Consider the following 22,441-nt stretch of genomic DNA (forward strand, 5'->3'; position numbering starts at 1 on the left):
TCCATGAAGGGCTCTTTTCCTGCTGCGGCAGTGTGATACACTGCCACAGTAGCCTCATGGGCCACCTGAGCTTGAGACCTGAGGCAGGCCCAAGAAGGACAAGTACAGAAAGAGTGGCCTACTGTGGCTGTGACAGAACCATAGCCCCGACAGCCTCACCTCCCCATGGGGTCCAAGGCTGGGTCCTGAAGGGAGGCTTTCGTATTATAGTCTGAGAATGCCGCTGTAGATTACACCGTCACTAACCCACAGAGCCAGCCGAGCCTTCTACATGCCCACCACCCAGTGGTGTCAAGTGGAGATGGCGGCTCTGGCTGCAGGAGGAGGCCTTTGGTAAGATCCTCTGACTAGAAGTGCCCATCTACTTCACCCTGATGTGCGTGTGGCCGGGTCTTCCAGGAGGGTACAGCCAGTGTGTGAATATAATTTCTGGGCTCACTGGCATGAGTCTCCTAGGGAGGCTGCCTCTTGGAGCCCCGTCAGTCCCATATACCTGTCTAGTGAAATAGAAAGGGCAGAGTCTCTGTTTGCAGGCAGGGTACAATTCTGAGAAGTCGGTAGGTTAAGTATAGAAAGAGCAGAAGCCACAGGCGCTTGGCCGTATACACTACAACCCCTGCCCTAGCTCTGACTTAGACGACAGGAGGGCAGTCAGTGGTCAACTTTCTGGTCTTAGTATTGCTGACTTTAACTCAGAGAACCTTAGGGTGGCTTTGTTTGTCTAGAATATACCTATTGATGCTTACTGTACTAGATATTTTAGATGGATAAATTGTAAATATTTACTAATTATTTTAAAATAATTTAAACACTATTAAGTGTTAAAAACATTCTAAAATTTAAAAAAAGATAATTATATTCTAAAACAAAAAAATTTAGTGAGAAAATCCTCACAGTTAATATAGAGCTTAAACATGGATGCATTTAGCCACATTTAACTATTATAGGTTGTGTGCCCTCCAGGAAATGCCACTCTATATTCATGAGAGAAAGTGGCTAAACACGGCCAGTAACTCTCTCCCTGTTTTTTTTTTTTTTTGGTTTTTCGAGACAGGGTTTCTCTGTGGCTTTGGAGCCTGTCCTGGAACTAGCTCTTGTAGACCAGGCTGGTCTCGAACTCACGCCTGCCTCTGCCTCCCGAGTGCTGGGATTAAAGGCGTGCGCCACCATCGCCCGGCTCTCTCCCTGTTTTTAAAGCAAGGTCTTTACTGTATGGCTCTGGCTGACGTGATGATGCTTATTATATATTACAACCTGTTCTGAAACTTTCCACCGTCATCCTGCCTCAGCCTCCCAAGTGCTGAGATTGCAGGCATGCTCCACGCCCTTCCCCCGCCCCAGTCTTAGGTTTATAGAAATTAACTGTAGGTTTTAATCTAGTGGACTCCTCTCACACACCGACACCGACCTCTGGACTACACATGGAGAACTGGTATGATGGCGCTCACTTAGCCGTGCAGTCACATACACTCCTGTCCCAGCCACCGACTTTCCTTCCAGTCTCCATGTCTGCAGGATGTCCAGTAGGAAGGCCCTGAGTTAGACCGGCCAGATCCTGCTGCCTCACATCTAAGCCTCTTAATGTTTCTAGGGAGCTGTTGCCAAGTTCAGTGAGACAGGACCTGATCTGTGGCCCTGAACACTTCCAACCCACCCCTACCAAAGGAGCCAGAGGGTGGATAGACTTGGACCTGGGTCTGTCCACAGGTTCCTGGCTCCAGTGGTTGAAGTGGGAGTCTCGGGAGAGGCACATGTTGGAAGGCAAACCTGCTCAGGCCTCATAATAGACCTGGCTTTGGAAGGCAAGTGCCTGTCCCTCTTGGCTGCTGATCCCAGGGCTCGGAGGCAGCAGACACTCAAGGGGTGGGTGCTGGCCCTTTGCCTCTCACCAGATAGGCTGGGGAGCTCTGATCACTCTGTCCTTAATAGAGTCAGGTGGGTTTTATGGGCTGTCAGCCACTGGGCTGTGAGCTGACTGAGTCCCATACCTCCCTCCACTTCGGGATGCCAGGGCTGGTCCGTGTTTGGGGAGCCCTGGTCCGTGGTAACCTATGTGAGCTCTCCCCTTAACCCTGCCTGCTTAAATGCCCTGGTTTTGTGGTGGTGAGTGCTCTCCTCAGACTCTTAGCCCATGGGATTTGGGTGATCTTTAGTGTGGGTGCTGCCTCTTTTCTTCCCCTTCCCCTCCATCAACCCAGCCACCAAGGGTCACAGGAGCCCAGTCCTGCCTTTCTGACTCCTATCAACACCTTCTCCTGCCCTCCTCTTCCTCAGAGCAGTGCCATTGACCCAGGGGACATGCTCCACCCCCACTCAGCTTGGCCCAGCCTGGTGCTTGCTCACACAACCCCTGAGTCACCTAAACAGATGCCTCAAGTTCTCCGTATGGTTAAGGCCCCTTTCTAGCGTTTTGTTTTATCTGATTTGGCTTTTGTGGCTTTCCTTTTGTACTAATGTTTCTCTCTGATCTTATTTGCATTCAAATTACCTCACCAGGTGGTTCACCAATCAGAGGTAAGAATGCTGTCCGTGCATCTCGCCATGCCACACCGCACCACGCCACGCCACTACTGTCGCCGTTGGTCACCTCCACTCCATCCCGTCCAGTCCGTCACCTCCCCATACCCATCCTGACCTCTCCAGTCTCTTCATCTCCAGCCCCACAATACCACTACCAGCCACCAGACACCTCCACTCTCAGTCATTCCCTCCTGTGACCTCATCCATTACAAGTCTGCATTGTGGAGATAGCCCTGAGACGACCCAGGATGCCAAGCCCTGCGCCCCACTCCTAGGCCAGCCCCGTAGAAGGGATCCATTTGGTTCCCATAGTGAAGCCTATCCTGTCCCTAAGGCTGGTATAGATGGAGACACTTCCTGTAACGTTAGGGAGCATGACAAGTCTGGCCCTTTTCCTGAGAACTTTTTCCTTAAAATCCTCAATTACTACTTGGCTCTCCTAATACCTTGGTCCTGTGGTCAATGAGAAACCCCCCCCCCCATATCTCTTCAGCAGCAAGGACTAGAGATTTTAGATTATTTTAGGTATTTTATTTAGATTTTAGATGACAGTGGGGGAATACAGAGACCCGTGCATAACTAGGTCACCTGACCTGTCAGCTTGCAGTCTCTCCAAGCGGCCATCTTGGAACAGAGCACTACAGCCTGCTGGGGAGAAAGCATAGACTCTGGACTCCTAAAGATCAGGGTTCAAGTCTGACTCAACCATCCCTCAGGTCCGTCTCCTCCTCTTAGGACTGGAGCAAGGACCCGCTACCCTCAGACTGTGAGACTGACGGAGAGTGGGATTGTAGATGGTTTATCACACACAGAATGGTGGTTTCTGTTTTTATCCCATCATTTTCTTCCTACATTTGTCAATGTTTGTGGGTACATCTAGACCCTCGGGTAGGTGAAGAGTGCTCGGGACAGAAGTTGAGTTGGGGCTGGTCGCCTCCTGAGGGATATAACTTGTTCCCCTCCCTCTCTGGATCTCCCTGCACATCACCTTAGCACACTGACCTGCTTTCTCTGCTACTGGGTCTAGGTGTCCCTATCAGATTGGAGATGTCTGTGTACAAATAGACCCAGGGTCTGTATTGGGTCTTGTCCTAGTTAGCTTTCTGTTGTTGTGATAAATACCACAACCGAAGGCCACTTGGGGAAGAAAGGGCTTAGTTGATCAACATGTCCTGATTATAGTCTGTCATTGATGGAAAATCAGGGCTGGAACTCAAGCAGGAGCGAGACAGTGAAGGAAAGCTGACTTGTTCTCCGTGGCTTGCTCGGTTGCTTTTTTATACAATCCAGGACTACCTGCCCAGCCCTGGCACCACCCGCAGTGAGCCAGGCCCTCTCCTCCATCAATTGTTAATCAAGAAAATATCCCACAGACTTGTCTACAGTCCAGTCTAATGGGAACTTTTTCTCAATTGAGGTTCCCTCTTCCCACGTGACTAGCTGACGTCAAGTTGATGAAAATAACTAGCCAACAGAGACCTCCTGACCAGACTTAGGCTCTGGTCACAGGGGGGTTTCTTCCTTCCATCATCTGTAACCCCAAACCAGGCACTATTTCCTGCCCTCAGCTTGTGGCACCAGCTACCTGTCTCCCACAAACCTCTGCTGAGCTGACCTTGGACAACCCCCTCTAGCCAGGGCCCTGAGCCGCCCCTGCTCAGTGAGTGTTTGCTGTAGCAGCGACCATTCACCCCATGAACATGACACGCCGGCTGCCGTCAGCGCTGGTCTTGCAGTTGCGGGGTGTTGGGCTTGTGCTCTGATATGCTCTGATACCCATGGGGAAGCCGAAGGCAAGGCCGTGGAGAGGGGCCAGCCTTTGCCCTCCTGTGTTGGTGGCATCCCCTCCTGCTCTACCTACAGCCCTCAGCCTTCTGGAGTTCACAGCCCCTCCTCCTGCCCTGGGTGATGATGGCAGGAAGACAAAGTGTGGGCTTTGAAGGAGCTGTAGCTTGGATCCATAGTGTCTCCTCAGAGGCCTGGGCTGTGCGAATACAGTTTGGAATTCCCTCTGAGGTTCCTGGCCAGCTTTATTTGGGGCCCTTCAGGTTCTGTCTATCCTGTGTGGGCGTGATTGTCAGTCAGGGTAGAGGAAGAAGTCCTTTAGAGCTGTTCAGCTGTTCATGCAGGAGGTGGTTTTCTGTCAGACTGTGTCCTGTGGGGGTTATTAGCATCCGTTGGACTGTCCTGTGTGGGTGTAATTGTCTGTCAGATTGTTCCAGGGAGGGGCACGGTGCTTTGCCCTGTGAGTTTGTGTGTCATAGATAGCTTGCCCAGTACGCTTTCACTAGCAGTTTTCAAGTGTTTATTGCTGGGAGGAGGGGGTAAATGCATGTGATCCTTCACCTTGGGGGTTCACTCACTTGACCTGACAGGACAGGTCCCCTCAGAGGGTCTTTTCAGCTACCCGCACTCCCAGTCTTGGCTCCTGTCTGTCCGTCTGTGGCCAGAGCAGCCCCTCAGGGCGCTGGCCCTAGTGGAGCTCTAGTCTCCATTAGCCTTCTGAATTATGCAGAAGCCTTGGTGGGTCGAAGCACTTTAGCAGCGCCAAACTGAGGAAAGTAGCCGGAATGGGTGGGGCTCACAGGGTGGGGGTAGAGTGGGAGGAGGTGGTGGGAGTGTGGGGCAGAGGCTGCTGGGCACCAAGCCCCAAGGCAAGCCCCTTCCAAGTAGGTGATGGTGTTTCAGACTCTCACAGGCAAGGACGTTGCTTGTTTAGGAATTTCTCAGCCTGTGGGTCTGTAGGCTTTGGGATAAGAGAATTGATAGGCATGATTATTGTTAAACAGGCCTTAGGGACTCTTGGGACAGTGATGGGCACTCTGGATGGCTCCTGGGTGGAATAGGAACTGGTCCGTAGTAAGGACATCTTGCTTCAAAGAACAAGTTCTTGATTCTTGCTTAGAGGGACCTGGCTTATCAGAGTTTCCTGGAAGCCACACAGGCCCTAGGCTGTGGCCCAGGTGAGCCACAGCCTAGGACTACCCATGTTGTTAGGACCTCCATGTTCTAGGTCACACACAACGTGGACCGTGACTGACTGATTGTCTTGTGTCCCCACAGGTGCCTTGCAGATTGAGAGCAGCGAGGAGTCTGACCAAGGCAAGTACGAGTGTGTGGCAACCAACTCGGCAGGCACACGCTACTCGGCTCCCGCGAACCTGTATGTGAGAGGTAAGAACTTGGCCACAGCTGGCTCTGTCACCTTGGAGCCAAACTTCACCTGCCAGGCATTGCTGCTTGGAGACCTTGCAGACACTGGAGGGACTCCGCAAGCCTCTCCTTTCCTTCCCACCTCTTTCTGCAGCAGTGCCAGCAGCTCTGTAGCTCCCGCTGGGCAGGCTGCTAGCAGCTGCCACTACCTGCCTTCTTTCCCTTCAGGCCTTTGGGGAAGCAGACACTCACCCCACCCCACCCCTACCCCTGGGAGCATTTGTATCTCTTGTAGGTCCTTGCTGCCTGGGCCTGGAGCCCTATGGGAGTCTGGAGCCTTCTAAGCACACATTGGTGTGTGTGGCATGTGTGCGTGTTGTGTATGTGTGTGTTGGGGGGGGCATTTACACATGCATATGCATGCCTGACCTGACTTTCTTCCTGCCTACCCCAGCAGGGTGGGCTCTGGTTCTGAAATTTGGATCCCGCAGGCCTCAGTAATGGATCAGATTGGCCTTTTTGGAGGAGCCTTCTGTGTTCTATCACAAGCCCCACCCCTCATGTTGGGGGTAAGGCTGGGGTAGCTGTGAGCAGCTATGGGTATATTGCCGTGGCCATTCCTAGTTGGAGAGAAACATACTGTGTGCGATTTACAGTTGGGTCTACAGTAAAGGGTCTGGGGACTGTTTTGGTGTGCCCAGCCTCTCTGTTCATAGCCCAAGGGGTCTCTCTGAGAACACATGGGATAGTCTAGAAAGCATGGTGCTCAGGAGAGGCCCTGGAAGCCCTCTACCCACACTGCCCCTTCACCTGGCCCTCCTGCACAAATGGATGTCATTAAAAGTTACGTTGCCCCTCTTTGGGGCCACTGGGAAGACCCCGCTTTCCTGCAGCCTCCATGCAGCCGTGATTCTTTCCCATGGAAGGTTCCTCATCTTTTTGAGAGTGGGCTGCCCTTCCTCTAGCTTGCGGAGCCTGAGCGATGGCAGTGGCCCCTCTTCCTCTCAGAGTAGTTTGGTAGACTTGCTTACTCAAGGAAGAGAGAAGCTGCCAGCTACTTACTGAGGGCCTACTGTGCCCCAGGGCACAGGTTGGTTATGGAGAGACCACAGGTGTTGACCTGTTAGGTGAGCAGTCCAGCGCAGGCAGAGGAGCTGTTTGTCTTGGGCTAATCGTGTTCCTTCATGGGGGTTGGGAAAGCCCCATTGCTGCCCTTGCTCTTAGGTGTCCTGTAAACCAGTTCGGCTGAGATGACCCACTGCCTGAATTTAGGAATACCATCAGGACAGAGACCTGGCACTCAGGTACTTCCAGAGGCTAAAAGGAGTAGAGGTATAAGGAGCACGGCCTTCACCCCAGGCTGACACTGGCTAAGTAGCTAACAAAGGTGCAGGAATCTGGCAAATTCCCTCTGGGAGGTTAGCTGCTGAAATGACTCTTCACAATGACCAGCCTCCTCCCTGTTCAGCCACAGGGAAGTTCCTGGCTTCACAGAGGCAGCCCTGCTGCACAGGGCTACACCAGAGACAGGAGAATCAGGCATAGCCTTTGTAAACCCCAAGCCAGGTGTTTAAGCATGCCTTTTGGCCTTTTCCTGGAGTAGAGCGGTCACAGGCAGTACCAAAGCAGAAAGAGGCCACTCAGATAATACATAATACGGGGCATCTTAGCTAGGCACCACACCCATTAAACTAGCACTGTCAGGTTGGCTGTGGCCCTAGTGGCAGATGGTGGCTGTCTCTGGAATTGGGTGGAGATGGCCGCTAGGGCACTGAGCAGGAGATCTTAACTCCGTGAAGCATCTCTACCTCCAGAGGCCCCATTGTCCACACAAGATTAACTTGGGCATGATCATAGCTAGATCCTGCTTTTTCCCGTCTCCTGGGATAAATTCCACTTGAAAGAAATTTGGAAGGTAGGAATTCCTTTACCCTCAGTCCTTCCTGTCTAGAAAATTTATTACAGCCAACCTCACTTCTGTCCCATTTTCCCCCTCATATCTAAAACCCTTCTAAATCTATGCTGGCCCTTTGGGTCCAGGATTTATGTATATGAGAAAAGCCCTGGGGCTGGAGAGATGGCTCAGTGGTTGCTCTTGCAGAGGACCAACATTCAATTCCCAGCACTCACATGGTGGCTCACAACTGTATTCAACTTAAGTTCCAGGGGATCCGATGCCCTCTTGTCCACAGGCCCCAGGCACACATGTGGCACACGCAGACAAAACATTCATACACACACACACACAAAAATAAAAGTACTTAGCTGGGCAGTGGTGGTGCACACCTTTAATCCCAGCAGTCGGAAGGCAGAGGATGCGGCTACACTGAGTAACTCTGTCTCAAAAAAAAATCCAAAAAGAAAGAAAGAAAAGCTCTGCTCTTTGCCCCTTGCCCCATAGTGTTTCCACTTTTCTTTTTATGCCTGGCAAAGTCTCATCTGCCCCCAAAAGTGTTCTGGGACAGCCTGTGTCATGCTAGCCACCAGCTCTGCATTTGGAATTCTGCATGTGGGTGGATAGGCGTGGAAGAGCCCTGCCCTGGTCCCTATCTGCTGGCCTCCTGTCTCCCAACATAGTGCCTTCAAGACTTCCTTCCGTAGTGGCTCCTGTTACCACCCAGAGATGGCAGTCTCCAACTTTGTCAGGGTCTGAGCTTCCCGAGTCAGGACTGTGTGGATTAGAGCTCAGGGGTTTCTTTAGTCCTGTTGACATTTTAGACGGTATGTACACATCTCTGTTGAGGGCTGTTCTCTGCACAGTAGGGTATTTTAGAAGCATCCCTAACCAGTCAGGTACCAGTAGCGCCTCTTAGCCAAAGCAGCCTAAATAACCCCAACTCTCCAGACACTGGCACCTAGAGGTGGTTTGCCACTGCAGAGACCCTCTGCTTGGGACTGCTGCCTCGCAAGGGCTTCTGTCTCCATCTCTAACTTTGTTCTGCTGTGTCTATTGACTTGCCTTCTCAGACTTAGACTCCCCACATTCTCCTTCTGTTTCCCAAACTGTCAGGGCTCTCACTGCCTCTCTGAGGCCCTACGGCTATTCCCACCACTGAGGCAGTACATACAAAACTCCCAGCACATTGCCGGGTGCACAGGAAGCACAAACGAGTCAGCTGTCTGGGTTTCTGTTGGGATGGCGCTGGGGGACACACATCGTGCGTTTACATCTGACTTCGTTCACAGTTGCCTGCAGTTCCACCCACAGTCTAGCAGGCCCAGGCACGCTGGGTGGACCAGCCTCTTTCTCCATCACCATCTGACTCCCTCCCTGAGTGACTCATTTTCTCCTTTTATCCACGGCGTGTCTCCCCTCCAGCTCTCAGGCATACAGCTTCCTGGGCCAAGGCAGAACCCTGCCCTTGGCAAAGCCTGGCTTACACGTACCGGGACTACCATCCTCCCCGTTCTCTTCAGGGACCTGGCACCTGAGCCACTGCTGTCTGAATTGAGGGTGTTACTGCCCAGCCTTTCTTCCCACAGGCATCCAGACGTGCTCCTCACACTGGTGTTGTGCAGCATGGGGCTTCCTCACGGTGGTGGGGCTGTAGTGGCTTGTGTGCCTTGGTGGGTTTGTGAGCTGGGTGGGCCCTGACCTCAGAGCCCAGTTTACCAGGTCTGTCTGAGCTGTGAGGGTGTATGAGGTGTGGGACTGGCCCATGCCCCACTTCTACCCCTCCCAGTTCTGCCCTCATTGTCCCTGGCACCCGCTGGTGGGCCCCAGCCCTGTCCACTGTGTCCCTCCATGAGTCCTGAGTCTTTTGTGAGCGGCGTGGTCCGTGTGCACCTGTGTGCACGTGTGTGTGCGAGGGGCACAGGAGTCTTGTCTTGTCTCTGTGCTGTGTGGGCAGATGGAGGTTGGCCTGTTTTTACTCTCTCTGTGTTTCTCCTTGTCTTTTTTTATTCCCTCCTCATCCTCATCGCACTCTGCCATCAACCCAAACTCTCATCTCTCAGATCAGCGAGAAGGTTGGTCTTTTTCACTTCTTATCCATCTACAGTTGGCCCACCGACTGTGCCCATCAGTTGGGACCAACGGGCTTGGTCAGCTCCCTCAGGCTCGCTCCAGCCGTGCCTGCCCGCCAGTTGGCCTCTGCTCATCACTGTTTGGGCTGGCTGGCAGGCAGGACCAGGGATGGGTGGGCAGGCCTTCTGCCCTGCATGCCCCTGCTGCTTGAGTCCCTGATGCACTGTGTGTCTGCATGTCCCCTTAGCCAGGCTCCACTGCTAGAGTGGCCACGCATGCATGGTGCATGGCACAAAACTGCACCCCACCGTTGCACCCAGGCCAGGCTAGCTGTCTGTTCCTGGTCGAGTTCAAGAGCGATTGTGGAGAGCTGTGGGTTAGAGGGACTGTAAGGGCCGATGTGCTTGACATGATCAGAGGGTTGGAGAAACTTTTACCATTTCTCCACCCTTATATAAGCCATGTTTGCCTAAGAGAAGCCAGAACTGCGGGAGATAATAGGAAGAAGCTAGTTTAGAGTGAGTTGTCCCTTGAGATCTTGCAGTATGCGACACAGTCCTGCGGTGTCTGCCCTGTCCTTGAGGCCCCTGAGCCTTACCAGTGTTTCATGAAGCAGACTTAAGACCAGCCTCTTGGTCTACCTCTCAGAGACAGTGACAGTTGTGACACAAGGCGAGTGGCATCACCTTGGCACACTGTGCAAGTGTCCCATTGCTGTATCTTTTCTGTCTCCTGCCAGGTCCAAACCAAGGTCATCCACCTGCCCAGACCTCTCTGCCTGAGCGTCTCTGCCAGCCTCTGTTCCTCTGTGTAGAGTGTGTGGCTTGCTAGTCAGCCAGCAGTCCTCAGCCCCGTGCTGGGCAATGGCACTGGGCATCCACATCCAGGTTGCTTATCCCTGGAGTGGCTGAGTTATCAACTGGAGTTTGATAGAGCCTTGAGTAGCAGTCAGCTCAACTGTAGGTTGAACAGGGCTTCTAGAAACTGCTCAGATCTCCTCCCAGAGCAGTCCTCTACTCCCCAGTCCTGGACCGGCAAGGGGTTAGTGGTCCTTTACATATCCCGTGCTCTAAAGAGTCAGAGTAGCTCTCCTGTCCTCTGGACATTGGGTGTCCAAGGAAGAAACATGACAGACAGACCCAAGCTACCAAGTGCCCTCTGCATCTTGATCTGTGGTTTTGAGTTTACTTGCAGGTCAGGTGGAGGGCTGCAGCCCCAGCTCAGATATCAGCGTAAACCTCCATCCATATGCACTCCTGAGCACTGGGGCATTTCGGTTACACCATTTCGCTGACCAGGCGGATCTGCCAGCGTGTTCAGAAAACAGTCATCAGCAGACATCCTAGTCCGCAGCCACTCCCACCCCTTCACCTTCCCTCTGCATCCTTTGTCCCTTACTCCACCCACCCTGTGGTCCCACCAAAAATAAGCGCATACACAAATATTTAACGGGAAGGAGAAATGAGTTTCTAAATATTCCGGGGGGATTTGCCGGGCTGGTAATTTGTTTGGTGCTGATAATTGCATCTTACATTTTTCCAGCTTTACTTAAAACTGTGTGCCGGGTGTGCCAGCATTTAATTACTGCTCTGCGGCAGCCACAAGGTTATTTATTAAAGAGTTATTTTATCTTGATACAGTGGATCCTGCCCCTTATCCCCTCCTTAATGTTGTGTTATTTTCATCAGAGAAATTTCCGCCAGTGAATGCAGATTGCGGGGCTGCCTCCCCCTGCGATTAGGCTGTCACTCCAACTGAATGCTGATGCCTCTGGGCGCCGCACCGCCCTATTATAGGGGGTTGTCAGCGCAAATAATTAGACTTAAAAGTTACAGCTGAAATATAATCCAGAAATGGCAGGGCCCTGTTTTGGAAATTGTCTATAAAATGTCAGCACTAAAGATGCACGGAGAACAGTAATAGACCGGCATTGTTGCAGCCTGAGAGTAGACCCTAAGAGCATTTTTCCCAGCTCCAGTTTTTCCTTCCCTGCTGTTGCTTCTGTCAATAGACCGAGTCCAGGGTGAGTCCTGCTCCCCTTGGAGGCCTTGTGCTTCTGGCATCAGGGGGAGGATGGTGGAGATGCTGTGCTGAGTAGCATCAGCCTCTTCCAGCTGTTGGCACGGGGTCAGGACACAGGGCCCCATTAGCATTCAAGACACTCCCTTGCCCCTGACCCGTTAACCCGGTCCCCTGAAGATGTGCTGACCTGCCTGTGTGCTAGGAGACTGGCCTCTAGGACTCCGCACATGGCTGGGACCTAGTGCTCTTATGTGTGAGTGAGGTCCTCAGTGGTACACCTGGGGCCTAGTACGGGGGTAACCCTGACCTCATGCTTCTCTGTAACCTGCATCTTGGAGGGAAATAAAAACCAATCTTAGTATCAGTTCCCACAGCGCCTCCGTTTTCTGACGGTGACCAGAGTTGGAGGCTTTCAGAGGAGTGGCCAGGGCACTGGCCTGACTTTTGGGGCTGACCCGTGAGCTCTCTGCTGGGTCTGAATACACTGTCCACCAGGGACGATCTGGGGAAAGTTTGGACATGTTTAGGTGTAAGCCTGAGGTTTATTGGCCAAGAACCTCCTGGTTCCAACACCAGTGACCCCTTCTTACCTCAGAGTTCTACCATTAACTAGAGCCAGACTCCAGCCTTGACCTTCCTTTCCCCTGGCATAAATGTCAAAAGTCCCACCTGTGTGCCATCTGAGCTCCAGCTTACGCCAGCCTTCCCCAATCCTAAAACTCTTCCCGTAGCCTCATGGTCTCCTTCAGCCCTGTCAGCCATGGCTTTCAAAGATGTGAACTTTAAACACAGAGGCCTAACCTTAGTGTCTGTATAAAGGCAGACATCCATTTCCTGAGTCAGTGTTGACTCCCCCACCTGCAGTTGAGACATGAGGGCGTTGGATGGAACCCTCTGTACTGGTCGTGGTGCTACCTGCCTTTGATCTTTGTGCTCAGAAAGCAGAGGCAGGTGGGTCTTTTCAAAGTCAAAGCCAGCCTGGTCTGTATAGTAAGCTTCAGGACAGCCAGGCCTATAGAAAACCCTGTATCCAAAACCAAAAAAGTGGCTTCTCCTGTACCTGAGTCCATGGCCTTCAGTGGAGAGGAGATGGTTGCTAGTCTGCAGGGCAGGAGGGAGGCCTGTCCACTTACGGTAACTCTTGTCTTTTGGACTCCATTCCTCTGCAGGCCTGGACCTGGCTTACACCCAGCCCAGGATACCTAGTCCTCATCTTGTAGTGCCCACCTATTGCACTGCTCGAAGCCCAGAGAGGACCCATGCCCCAGGCTGGCCAGACCTGTCCGTGCCTCACCTTGCATCAGTCGAGAATTCTTCAAAGGGGAGTCTGTGGCCATGGGACACTTGTCAGCCATGCCCCTAGTGCTGTGTCTGTGATACCTTGTCATCAACCATGTGGCCTCCTGACATTAAGTCCCATGATAAAGGGAACTGGAGACGTGGCATTTGCTCTTGAAGAGGACCTGGTTCAATTCCCAGCAGGCACAGGGCAGCTTGCAACCATCTGTAACTCCCGTTCTAGAGGCTCCAACACTCTGTTCTGGCCTCCGTGGGCTCCAGCACACATCACATGTGGTACACAAATAGTTATGCAGTACTGTGCTAGGGACTGAACCCATAAATATAAATATAAATGTTTAGGGCTGAAGAGTTGGCTCAGTGGTTGAGAGCACTTGTTTTTGCAAAGGGCCTAGACTCGATTCCCAGTATCCACATGGAAGCTCATCACCTCCTTGGGCATCAGACACGTATTTGGTGCAAAACATTCACATGCACAAAATAATAAAATAAATCTAAATAAACAGAAGAAATTTTTGTCGAGCAGTGCTAGCACATGCCCTTAGTTACAGCACTCTAGAGGCAGAGGCAGACGGATTTCTGAGTCCAAGACCAACTCAGTCTACAGAGCAAGTTCCAGGACAGCCAGGGCTATACAGAGAAACCCTGTCTTGAAAATAAATAATTTTTTTTGAGGAGAGGGAGGATAGAAACCCACTTACGAGCAAATCTAAGCGAAACAAAGAGTCCCTTAGGTTACAGAACTTGGACGTGTAGAAGTAGGTTGGATGTCGGGCAAGGCTGAGGCCAGGTCTTTAGACAGTGTGATCAGGCCATTGTCATTACCTCTGCCGCTCCACCGTTCTTATCTTTGTACTGGGGCAGGTCCTCCCATGTGCTGGGAAAGGTTCCAGCCTGAGCTCAACTGCCCCTGTAGACTGTGTTTCTGCTCCCACCGGTTGTGTAAACATTCAAAGGTTGTTTCTGGTCCAAAGGTTGTTTCTTGTTAGCTGGGTCTGGATCACACGCTCCGTGTGCCAAAAATAGAGAGAGGGAGACGGCTCCTATAGAGAAAACGAAGATGGGATGGGCAGTGTTGCTCAGTGGTGGCGTACAAAACCTAGCATGTACGAGCCCCTGCCTTCAGTCTCTAGCACTCTTAACAGAAAAGGGGAGGAGAGGAGGAAAGGAAGGGAGGTGCTGCTTCTGGACAAAGGCAGAACTCTGTGCAGCTATAATATACTCCTGATGCATATCTGACGTGAGTCTGGAGAAGAGGCCGGGCCTGCGAGCCATTCACTGTGACTCACTTGGGGCTGCCAGTGTTGTGATTCCACCCGAGGAACTTAGTGAAACAGCTGGAGACAGTGTGGAAGCGGGTTCTATGCAAGGTCTTAGAGGCTCCCCACCCGTGAGGAACCACACAGGAACTTGTTAATCAGGGGAATGCCCGTTGTCTGTAGGGAGCACGGGATTCGTGAGGTAGAGGCCCACAAGATGAGGGGCCAGCATAGAGCTGCTCGAGCGAGTCCAGAAGTGGTGGTGGTAGTTTAGGTGTTAGTAGTGGCATTAGCTACGTGTTTGGAGGGAACCTGATTTTGAAAGCTGTCTTAGACAGAGCCATAATACAACCTGGTGACTCCTGCCTAAATGTCTCAGCTCTGAGCTTCCATTTGACCGCTGTGAAGTGAGGTGAGGTTGGACCTGGTGGTCTTTTCTGGTGCTTCTAGCTCTGCTTTTGTGATCTGGGGCTGTGTGAGATGCTTCGTATGTGGTACCACAGGTCCTGTGCATGTCTGGGCTCCCCAGCAAGAGTCCCCAGAGACCGGTGGTCTCGTAGCGTGCCCTTAGATCACTTAGGCTTGCTGCCTGTCCTCTCTGACCCTCTGTGGAAGGGAGACCATAGAGGAGCCATAGGAGCCTCTGCCAGCAGCTGCATGGCCTGTCTGCATGCCAAGCATGCCTCTGTGTGGCTAGGTCTTGTCCACCTTACCCCTCTGCATGCTCTGAATGTCTGTGCCAAGCTTGCTACTTGAAGGGTTGGTTCCAGGCTGTGCCCTGGACTGAGAAACTCAGGGCAGCTTCTGGCCAGGGGAGTCCAAGGCTGGGGGTCGTGGCCAGGCACAGCCACCCTCCTCCTTGAGACCTTCGCTCAATGGCGCAGAAAGCCGTCTGTTCGGCGCCCTCATCATGTTATTGCCATCATCATGCCCATCCTGCCCGCGGACCACGTCCCTGGCCCGCCCAACCCCTTGTGCCTGTGCTAGCCCTCCTAAGAGGCAGTCCACATTGTGGGTCCCAGGCTGACCGTAAGCACAGCCAAGACCCAGCAGGTGGTTGTGCCCTTTCCTCTTCTCTCCTGGGGGTGTGGCCTCGAGGTGGAGGCCTTGACTCCAGAGGACTGATCCTTTACCTGCCCCAGCCATACTCTGAGGACCCAGATTTCTTTCATTGGTTCCCCATCTGGTCACTCTGGAGACACTGGAGGAGGGGAGGCAGGAGAAAGCAAGGGTGGTCACTGGAGGACCACCTGGACTGTGGCTCTAACCAGGCCTGACTCTTGCACTAAGTCCTGTGTGACCTTGGCCGAGTATCCCAGGCCTTAAGATGGAAACTTGGTTGCAAGTTCTCAGTAAGAGGTATTCCAGATGGCTCATGAGTACAGGGACCACTTCTAGTCCCAAAGTGAGGTGGGAAGTGGTGAGCCAGTCCGCCTGGCTCTGACAAGAGAGGCTTCCGTGATGAGGGGCCCCTGCCCTTCTGTCCACCCTTGTGCCCTGCCCAGCCTATGAGTGCCTCTCTCCCTCCTCCCACAGTGCGTCGTGTGGCTCCTCGTTTCTCCATCCCTCCCAGCAGCCAGGAGGTGATGCCGGGTGGCAGCGTGAATCTGACTTGTGTGGCAGTGGGTGCACCCATGCCGTATGTGAAGTGGATGATGGGTGCCGAAGAACTTACCAAAGAGGACGAGATGCCAGTTGGCCGCAACGTTCTGGAGCTAAGCAATGTCATGCGATCTGCCAACTATACCTGTGTGGCCATCTCTTCGTTAGGCATGATAGAGGCCACGGCCCAGGTCACAGTCAAAGGTAAGTATACCGGATGTCTCAGCCAGCTGAAGTCCTCCTCTGTCTCTGGGGGCTTTAGTGGCGGTTGAGTCGGGAGGGCTGAGAGATCATTACCCTCTTTTAAGTAAGTGCCCAGCTCTGGGCAGGTCCTTAGAAAGAAGATGGGTACTGGGAATAGCCAGCTGGTATTCCCACTTGGCAGGCATTGTGCCAGTAAAGGTTGATTTTGCTTTTTAGGGAGGACAGATGCTCCTGTTACTCCTGTTTTACAAGAGAGCAGTTCAAATACATCTTTTGCCCAGGGTCACAGTGATGTAAATGATGAAGCAGAGGCTTAGCCTTGGTGGTCTGAATTCACAGCCTGCAACCATTATTGAGCCGCAAAGCCTTGGGTTGAACAACATTCCAGGGAGAAGGGTGTACTGATAGCCAAGGTGGGGGGAGGTTTTCTCTGCCCCCGCCTCTGGGGACAGGCACACATAACATTAATATTTATAATTCTTAAAATTTTATTTAAGATTTATTTAGTTTCGTGTGTGAGTGTTTTGCCTACATAGTGTGTGTGTGTGTGTGTGTGCGTGCGCGCGCAAAACCAGAAGAGAACATCAGATCATCTGGGAGTGAGGTTTATGGATGGTTGGTGAATTAACATGTGAGTCCTAGGAATTGAATCCTGGCCCTCTACGAGAGCAACAAAGTGAGCCAGGCAGTGGTGGCACACGCCTTTAATCCCAGCACTTGGGAGACAGAGGCAAGCAGATCTCTGTGAGTTCGAGGCCAGCCTGATCTACAGAGCAAGTTCTGGGACAGGCTCCAAAGCTACAGAGAAAGACCCTGTCTTGAAAAACAAACTAACAAACAAAAAGCAACAAGTGCTCTTAACTGCTGAACCATCTCTCCAGCCCAACACATATCTAGAATTTTTGTCTGTCTGTCTGTCTGTCTGTCTGTCTGTCTGTCTGTCTAAGACAGTGTGTCAGTGTGTCACTCTGGCTATCCTGGAATTCACTATGTAGGCTACTGATCCTCATACCTCTGCCTCTTAAGTGCTGTGATTAAAGGCTTGCTTCACCGTGTCCAGCCGTATGTTTAGTATTTATGTGACAGGCTCTGCCGTGATCTCCCTGCTTATATACTTGCCTGACTTTGACCCATCCTTTGTTCTGCAACTTGAATAGTCTTTTTTTTTCCTTTTTTCTGGGGATGTGTGGTTGGTTTGGAAACAATTCTGTTGCTTTGGAGAACTCACTGTTGTAGTTTAGGCCAGCGTCGAACTCACAGAGACCCCCCTGCTTCTGCCTCCCAAGTGCTGGAATTAAAAGTATACATATACCAATGCCCTCAACTTGAGTGATCTTTTCAAGATATAAACTAAGAGCTGGGGGCACAGCTTTACCATGCGTTATGCCCTGGATTAAATCCCTAATACTGCAAAAGCAGTGTGTGTAAGCCAGGATCACATCACTCCACCTGATCCTACTTGGGCTGGAACCCAGAACCTCACACATGCTAAATTAAGCGCCCTGCTGAGAACTACTGCTAGCCTTAGGCTATTTCCTTATACGAAAACAGAAGGTAGCTTTCAGGGGCTCACATTGCTCTGGTGGTCCCCAGGAACACCAGCTGGCCTCCTACCCTCAGTACCTGCTAGCCACAGAGATCCACACTTCCAGGCCCTTCTCCTGCTCCCTGTCCACTCCAATAGTCATTGGCTCATCTCCCTTCCTGCCTCAGCACTATGAGACTTTCCCTGTTCACCCTGTCCGAGGAGAGACCATGGTTTTTTACTGCTGTCCTTGTACACAGTTACCATCAACACATTTGTTATTTCCCCAGAATATAAATTCCAGAGGGCAGGGATATGACCGCAAGCCACTCTGACACCAAAGTGGTGCCTAGTAAATAGTGGTCTTTCTTCATGGGGCGATCGTGGCCTGGGATTTTGCCTCCTTCACTCTGAGCCACGTCATGGGGTCTACTAGGGTTTTGTGGCTTTTCCAGAACTCTTAAGGCCAGTTCCTTGGGAGATACTACACCCCCCCCCCCCCACACACACACACGGTATAGCAGCAAGCAGATCTCTGCCTAGTCTAGGTATGTGGACTGTGTGGGACTTCATAGGACTAAGTCTGCTAGGTGAATCCCATTTGCTGTGTAATGATCCAGTGTATGTGGGGTCCCAAGAGCAGTGTGTTACATATTAAAGGGCTCAAGGCTTCTGGGGCCACGGACAGAGCTGGCTGCCATGTCTCACGTAGCTGCCCCTAACAGTCACCATAAGCCTTTTCTCAAGGTGGGTGTGGGTGTCAACCCACTCAGGTGGCTGTACGCTGCATTTGGATGAAGTTTTAGATCTGTTCTCAGAGTCATGACCTTCACACTTCTTTCTCCTCAGCTCTGCCAAAGCCTCCGATTGATCTTGTGGTGACAGAGACAACCGCCACCAGTGTTACCCTGACATGGGACTCTGGAAATGCAGAACCTGTATCCTACTATGGCATCCAGTACCGTGCGGCTGGCACAGAGGGCCCCTTCCAGGAAGTGGATGGCGTGGCCACCACCCGGTACAGCATTGGTGGCCTCAGCCCTTTCTCAGAATATGCCTTCCGTGTGCTGGCTGTTAACAGCATTGGACGAGGACCACCCAGTGAGGCGGTGCGTGCACGGACGGGTGAGCAGGCACCCTCCAGCCCTCCGCGCCGTGTGCAGGCCCGAATGCTGAGTGCCAGCACCATGCTGGTGCAGTGGGAGCCACCTGAAGAGCCCAATGGCCTGGTACGGGGATACCGTGTCTACTACACTCCAGACTCCCGGCGCCCCTTGAGCGCCTGGCACAAGCACAACACTGACGCAGGACTCCTTACCACTGTGGGCAGCCTGCTACCTGGCATCACCTACAGCCTTCGTGTCCTTGCCTTCACTGCCGTGGGTGATGGTCCGCCCAGCCCTACCATCCAGGTCAAGACACAACAGGGAGGTAGGTAGGGGTCTGTGTTCTGGCTAGGCAACTGACAGCAAAGGCTTGGGAAGGTCATTCCTGTTTCCTCGGACTATGAAATTTGGAGCTTGGGGAGGGCGAGGGTGCCATACTCTACAGATACGTGGTCACAGGGGATGCAGGACAAGGGAGTGAGAGGTTGGCATGCTCTCACTGGGCCCTTGGAGGTGTCGTGAAGCTGACAGTGCCTGGGGTGGGCATTGCAGTGCCTGCACAGCCTGCAGACTTCCAGGCCGAAGCTGAGTCGGACACCAGGATCCAGCTCTCATGGCTGCTGCCCCCGCAGGAGCGGATCACCAAGTATGAACTGGTGTACTGGGCAGCAGAGGATGAAGGCCAGCAGGTGAGCCATGAGGTTAGGAAGGGTGGAAGGAGAGCATCCTCCAGTTCCTCTTGGTCTGTGCTGGGCGCACCTGGACAGGTTCCAGCTCCTGGGTTTCTCCCTGCAGCACTGTGGCCCCTGTAGCCTGTGTGGGTTTGTGTTGCCTGCACCACTCCTGTGCCAGAGGCAAAGTTTCTAGGGTCTGCCTTTGATCCTTTGAGTTCTTGGCCTGTGTGCTATTGTCCTAGCCTGATGTTTCCCCTAGGGCCACAGATCTCTGCTGGTCCTGGTGATCTTTGAAGTGGCTGTGCTATGAGTCAAGCCATGAATTTCTTGTTTGGCTTGTGTGACTGCGTGGGGTGGGTCCTCTCACAGAACCGTGGTGGGTCCTCTGCCAACTGCTTGCAGCCCATGTGGGGACTAACCTCTGAGTGGCCTCTGAGATATGAGCAGTCAGTAAGTGCTCTCTGCTCTTCCAGCACAAGGTGACCTTCGACCCCACCTCCTCCTACACTCTCGAGGACTTGAAGCCTGACACGCTGTACCACTTCCAGCTGGCTGCCCGCTCAGATCTGGGGGTGGGCGTCTTCACTCCCACCATAGAGGCCCGGACAGCACAGTCCAGTAAGTGCCTCCCTAGGCCATGCCTGTCAACATCTGGGCCGGGACACCTGTCACATCTGGGCTGGGATACACACAGGCATACACCCTTCCCCTTCGAGCAGGTGGGTGGTCAGGTCTGCTGAGTCCAGTATTGGACTCCAGTCTGGGCTCTTGAGTCTGGACCCCGAGAAAGGGACAGGTAAGTGTCCTGCTAGTCTCTGTCTAGACCAGTGGTTGCCTTCTCTGCTCCCTGCCCAGCCTTCTGACCCTTTCTTACCCTTGTGACCCCTGTACCCTACACAGGTAAGTTCTGTGTCTGTGATTCATCTTTATCCTCTGTCCCCCTCCTTCCATATCTAGATCATACATACCACTGACTTGGTGGGCCTGCCATGTGCAACCCTGCCTAGGTGCCTCACTTCCCTCCTCGTGGCCCTCCATCTCATCACCACATCCCCTTCCTCATACCCGACCGTGACACTTCTTTGGGAGCTGTGTGATCTGTCTGAGGCCTCTGCACTCAGGGACAGGTCCATGAGAATGTGACTGTTAGTATGTGTATGACTTAGGTGACAACCTGGCTGTATGTAGAGCCACTGTGAGACTGTGTGAACACCTGGCCTATAGCACCTGAGTGTGTCAGTGTGCCTTGGGTGTGACCTCTGTGACTATGTCTGTCCGACTCCGTAGCTCTCTAGCTCTCCAGAGGAAGATGATGGATTGTGGAAGTGCGCGTGTGGCTTGATGTAATACTAGATGGCCCATCTGTGACCAGTATGCCACCGTCTGCAAGGTTGCCTACTTGATAAGATGGTCATGGTGTGACCGGTGGAGTGGCATTGTGTAACAGACAATAAGCGTGACCGTGTCAGTAAAGTCCTTGTTGACATAGAGTCCTTATGGAGCCGTGTGTGCAGAGGTCCCTGACTTTGTATTCATAAGGTCATTCTTGAGGCATCTGCTATGCTCTTGATGGGGGCTGGACCCGACATGCTATCAGTCTGGCAGCATGGCCAGAAGACATGGCCTCTCAATCCATGGGGCCCCTACAGTAGACTGAGACAAACAGTATGCCTGTAATTACCCAAATGAGCTTTTAATTATATTTGTATTAAGTAAGATGGGAGGGTAGAGACATGGCAGTACAGGAAACACCATGGGTGAGAAGATCAAAGAGAATTATCTTGGAGATGTGACGCTCACCTAGGCTGAAGCAAGGATAGACGCTAACTAGGTAAACGCTGACTGTGGTGGTCCTCAGCAGAGATTCTGCAGGCCACTGCTCTCAGCAGCCACCCAAGCTGTAGTAGTCAGGGCTGAAGAAAAGAGATAGCTCTGCCTGCTCTGTGAAAATGGACAGGTGGCCCATGAGATCACTTAGAAGCCTTGTCAGTGGACTAGGTAGAGTTTGGAGAGTTGGCTCAAGTGATAATAATGGATTTCTTCGTTATCTAGGACACTGACTGGCCAGGAGTCGGTGACAGATTGAAAATGGGGAACAGTGGGATAGGGATATGGAGGTTTATCTTATTTCTGAGAGGAAGCTCTGAAAGAGCCCATTGGCCCCAGGACAGGAAGTGGACGGAAGCAGGTGTGACCAGTACACCTGGCTTCAGACACCCAGATCCGGGCTGTGTCAGTCAGTCAGGTCAGTCAAGTGTAGAAGTGTGCGGCATGGCATGGCCTAAGCTGGAGGAAGCAGACCTGAGAAGACTGGAAGTGAAGTCTAGGGATGGGGAGGAAGGCAAAGAGGAAGTCCACAGAAGGTGACCTGAGCCTACTGCTGGGTGGCCAAAGGGAATGGATGTGGTGGAAAGTGGACTTGGAGGAGATGTGTGATGGCCTGGAGGGGCAGTGGGAGATGAGGGAGTAAGCCAGCATGCTTGGATGTCACCAAGAAGCTAGTTGTAGGGGCCTGTGGTAATTGGAAGGCCTTTGGCCTTGAGGATGGAGTTTTCTTTTAAGGCAGGAACTCCTGAAGTACGTCTAGCCGCTGTTGTGAGGGTTAAGACAAAGCAGGAAGCAGGGAAGGAGAGTGAGGTCAGCTGGTAAAGTCTCCGGAGGGAGAGAGGGGCAGAGTATGGGTGGGGAAAGCTTGGCCTTGGACTCCACTCTTGAGAGAGTACAGGAAGAGTGGGCTGGTAGCTGCTACGGAAGGCAGGCAGCGAGCTTACATCCCTATAGGCAGAGGGAGGGAGCTCTGGGAACTGTGCGAGTCGACTGCGTCTTTTGTAAAGTGGCAGAGTGAGCAAGATAGAGTAGATCTCAGCAGGTAGCCCAATGGGGGGGGCTCCCTGGAAATATAACTTGTCTACTTGCCGGTGCTGCCTTATTTATTAGCTAATATGAGTCAAGCAGTGGCGGAGAAATTGGGGGCCTGGGGAGCTGACTCGTTGGGTTACAGAGCTGCATAATCAGGAGGACCGGATCAAATCCTCAGCACCCATACAACAAACTGGGCATGGCCACATACACACCTGTAGACTAACCCTGTTTGCAGGCTGAGACAGGAA

The 22,441-nt window shown here is 52.5% G+C and overlaps 1 protein-coding gene across 10 annotated transcripts in view; it reads left to right on the forward strand.

The window, feature by feature from the left end:
- The window catches only part of Ptprf (protein tyrosine phosphatase receptor type F), an 83,203-nt gene that overhangs the window by 35,749 nt on the left and 25,013 nt on the right, over nucleotides 1-22,441 (forward strand). For 7 of the 10 annotated variants that reach the window (XM_057784847.1, XM_057784850.1, XM_057784854.1 and 4 more), the window contains exons 7-12: nucleotides 2,497-2,514; nucleotides 5,584-5,694; nucleotides 15,757-16,026; nucleotides 18,401-18,982; nucleotides 19,210-19,346; nucleotides 19,805-19,949. In XM_057784847.1, coding sequence (XP_057640830.1) covers nucleotides 2,497-2,514; nucleotides 5,584-5,694; nucleotides 15,757-16,026; nucleotides 18,401-18,982; nucleotides 19,210-19,346; nucleotides 19,805-19,949 — 1,263 coding nt within the window. The remainder of the gene's footprint in view (nucleotides 1-2,496; nucleotides 2,515-5,583; nucleotides 5,695-15,756; nucleotides 16,027-18,400; nucleotides 18,983-19,209; nucleotides 19,347-19,804; nucleotides 19,950-22,441) is intronic. The other 3 variants (XM_057784848.1, XM_057784852.1, XM_057784853.1) reach the window with 1 other exon arrangement.

The sequence above is a fragment of the Chionomys nivalis genome, chromosome 11 (genome assembly GCF_950005125.1).
Source record: "Chionomys nivalis chromosome 11, mChiNiv1.1, whole genome shotgun sequence".
Taxonomy (NCBI): domain Eukaryota; kingdom Metazoa; phylum Chordata; class Mammalia; order Rodentia; family Cricetidae; genus Chionomys; species Chionomys nivalis.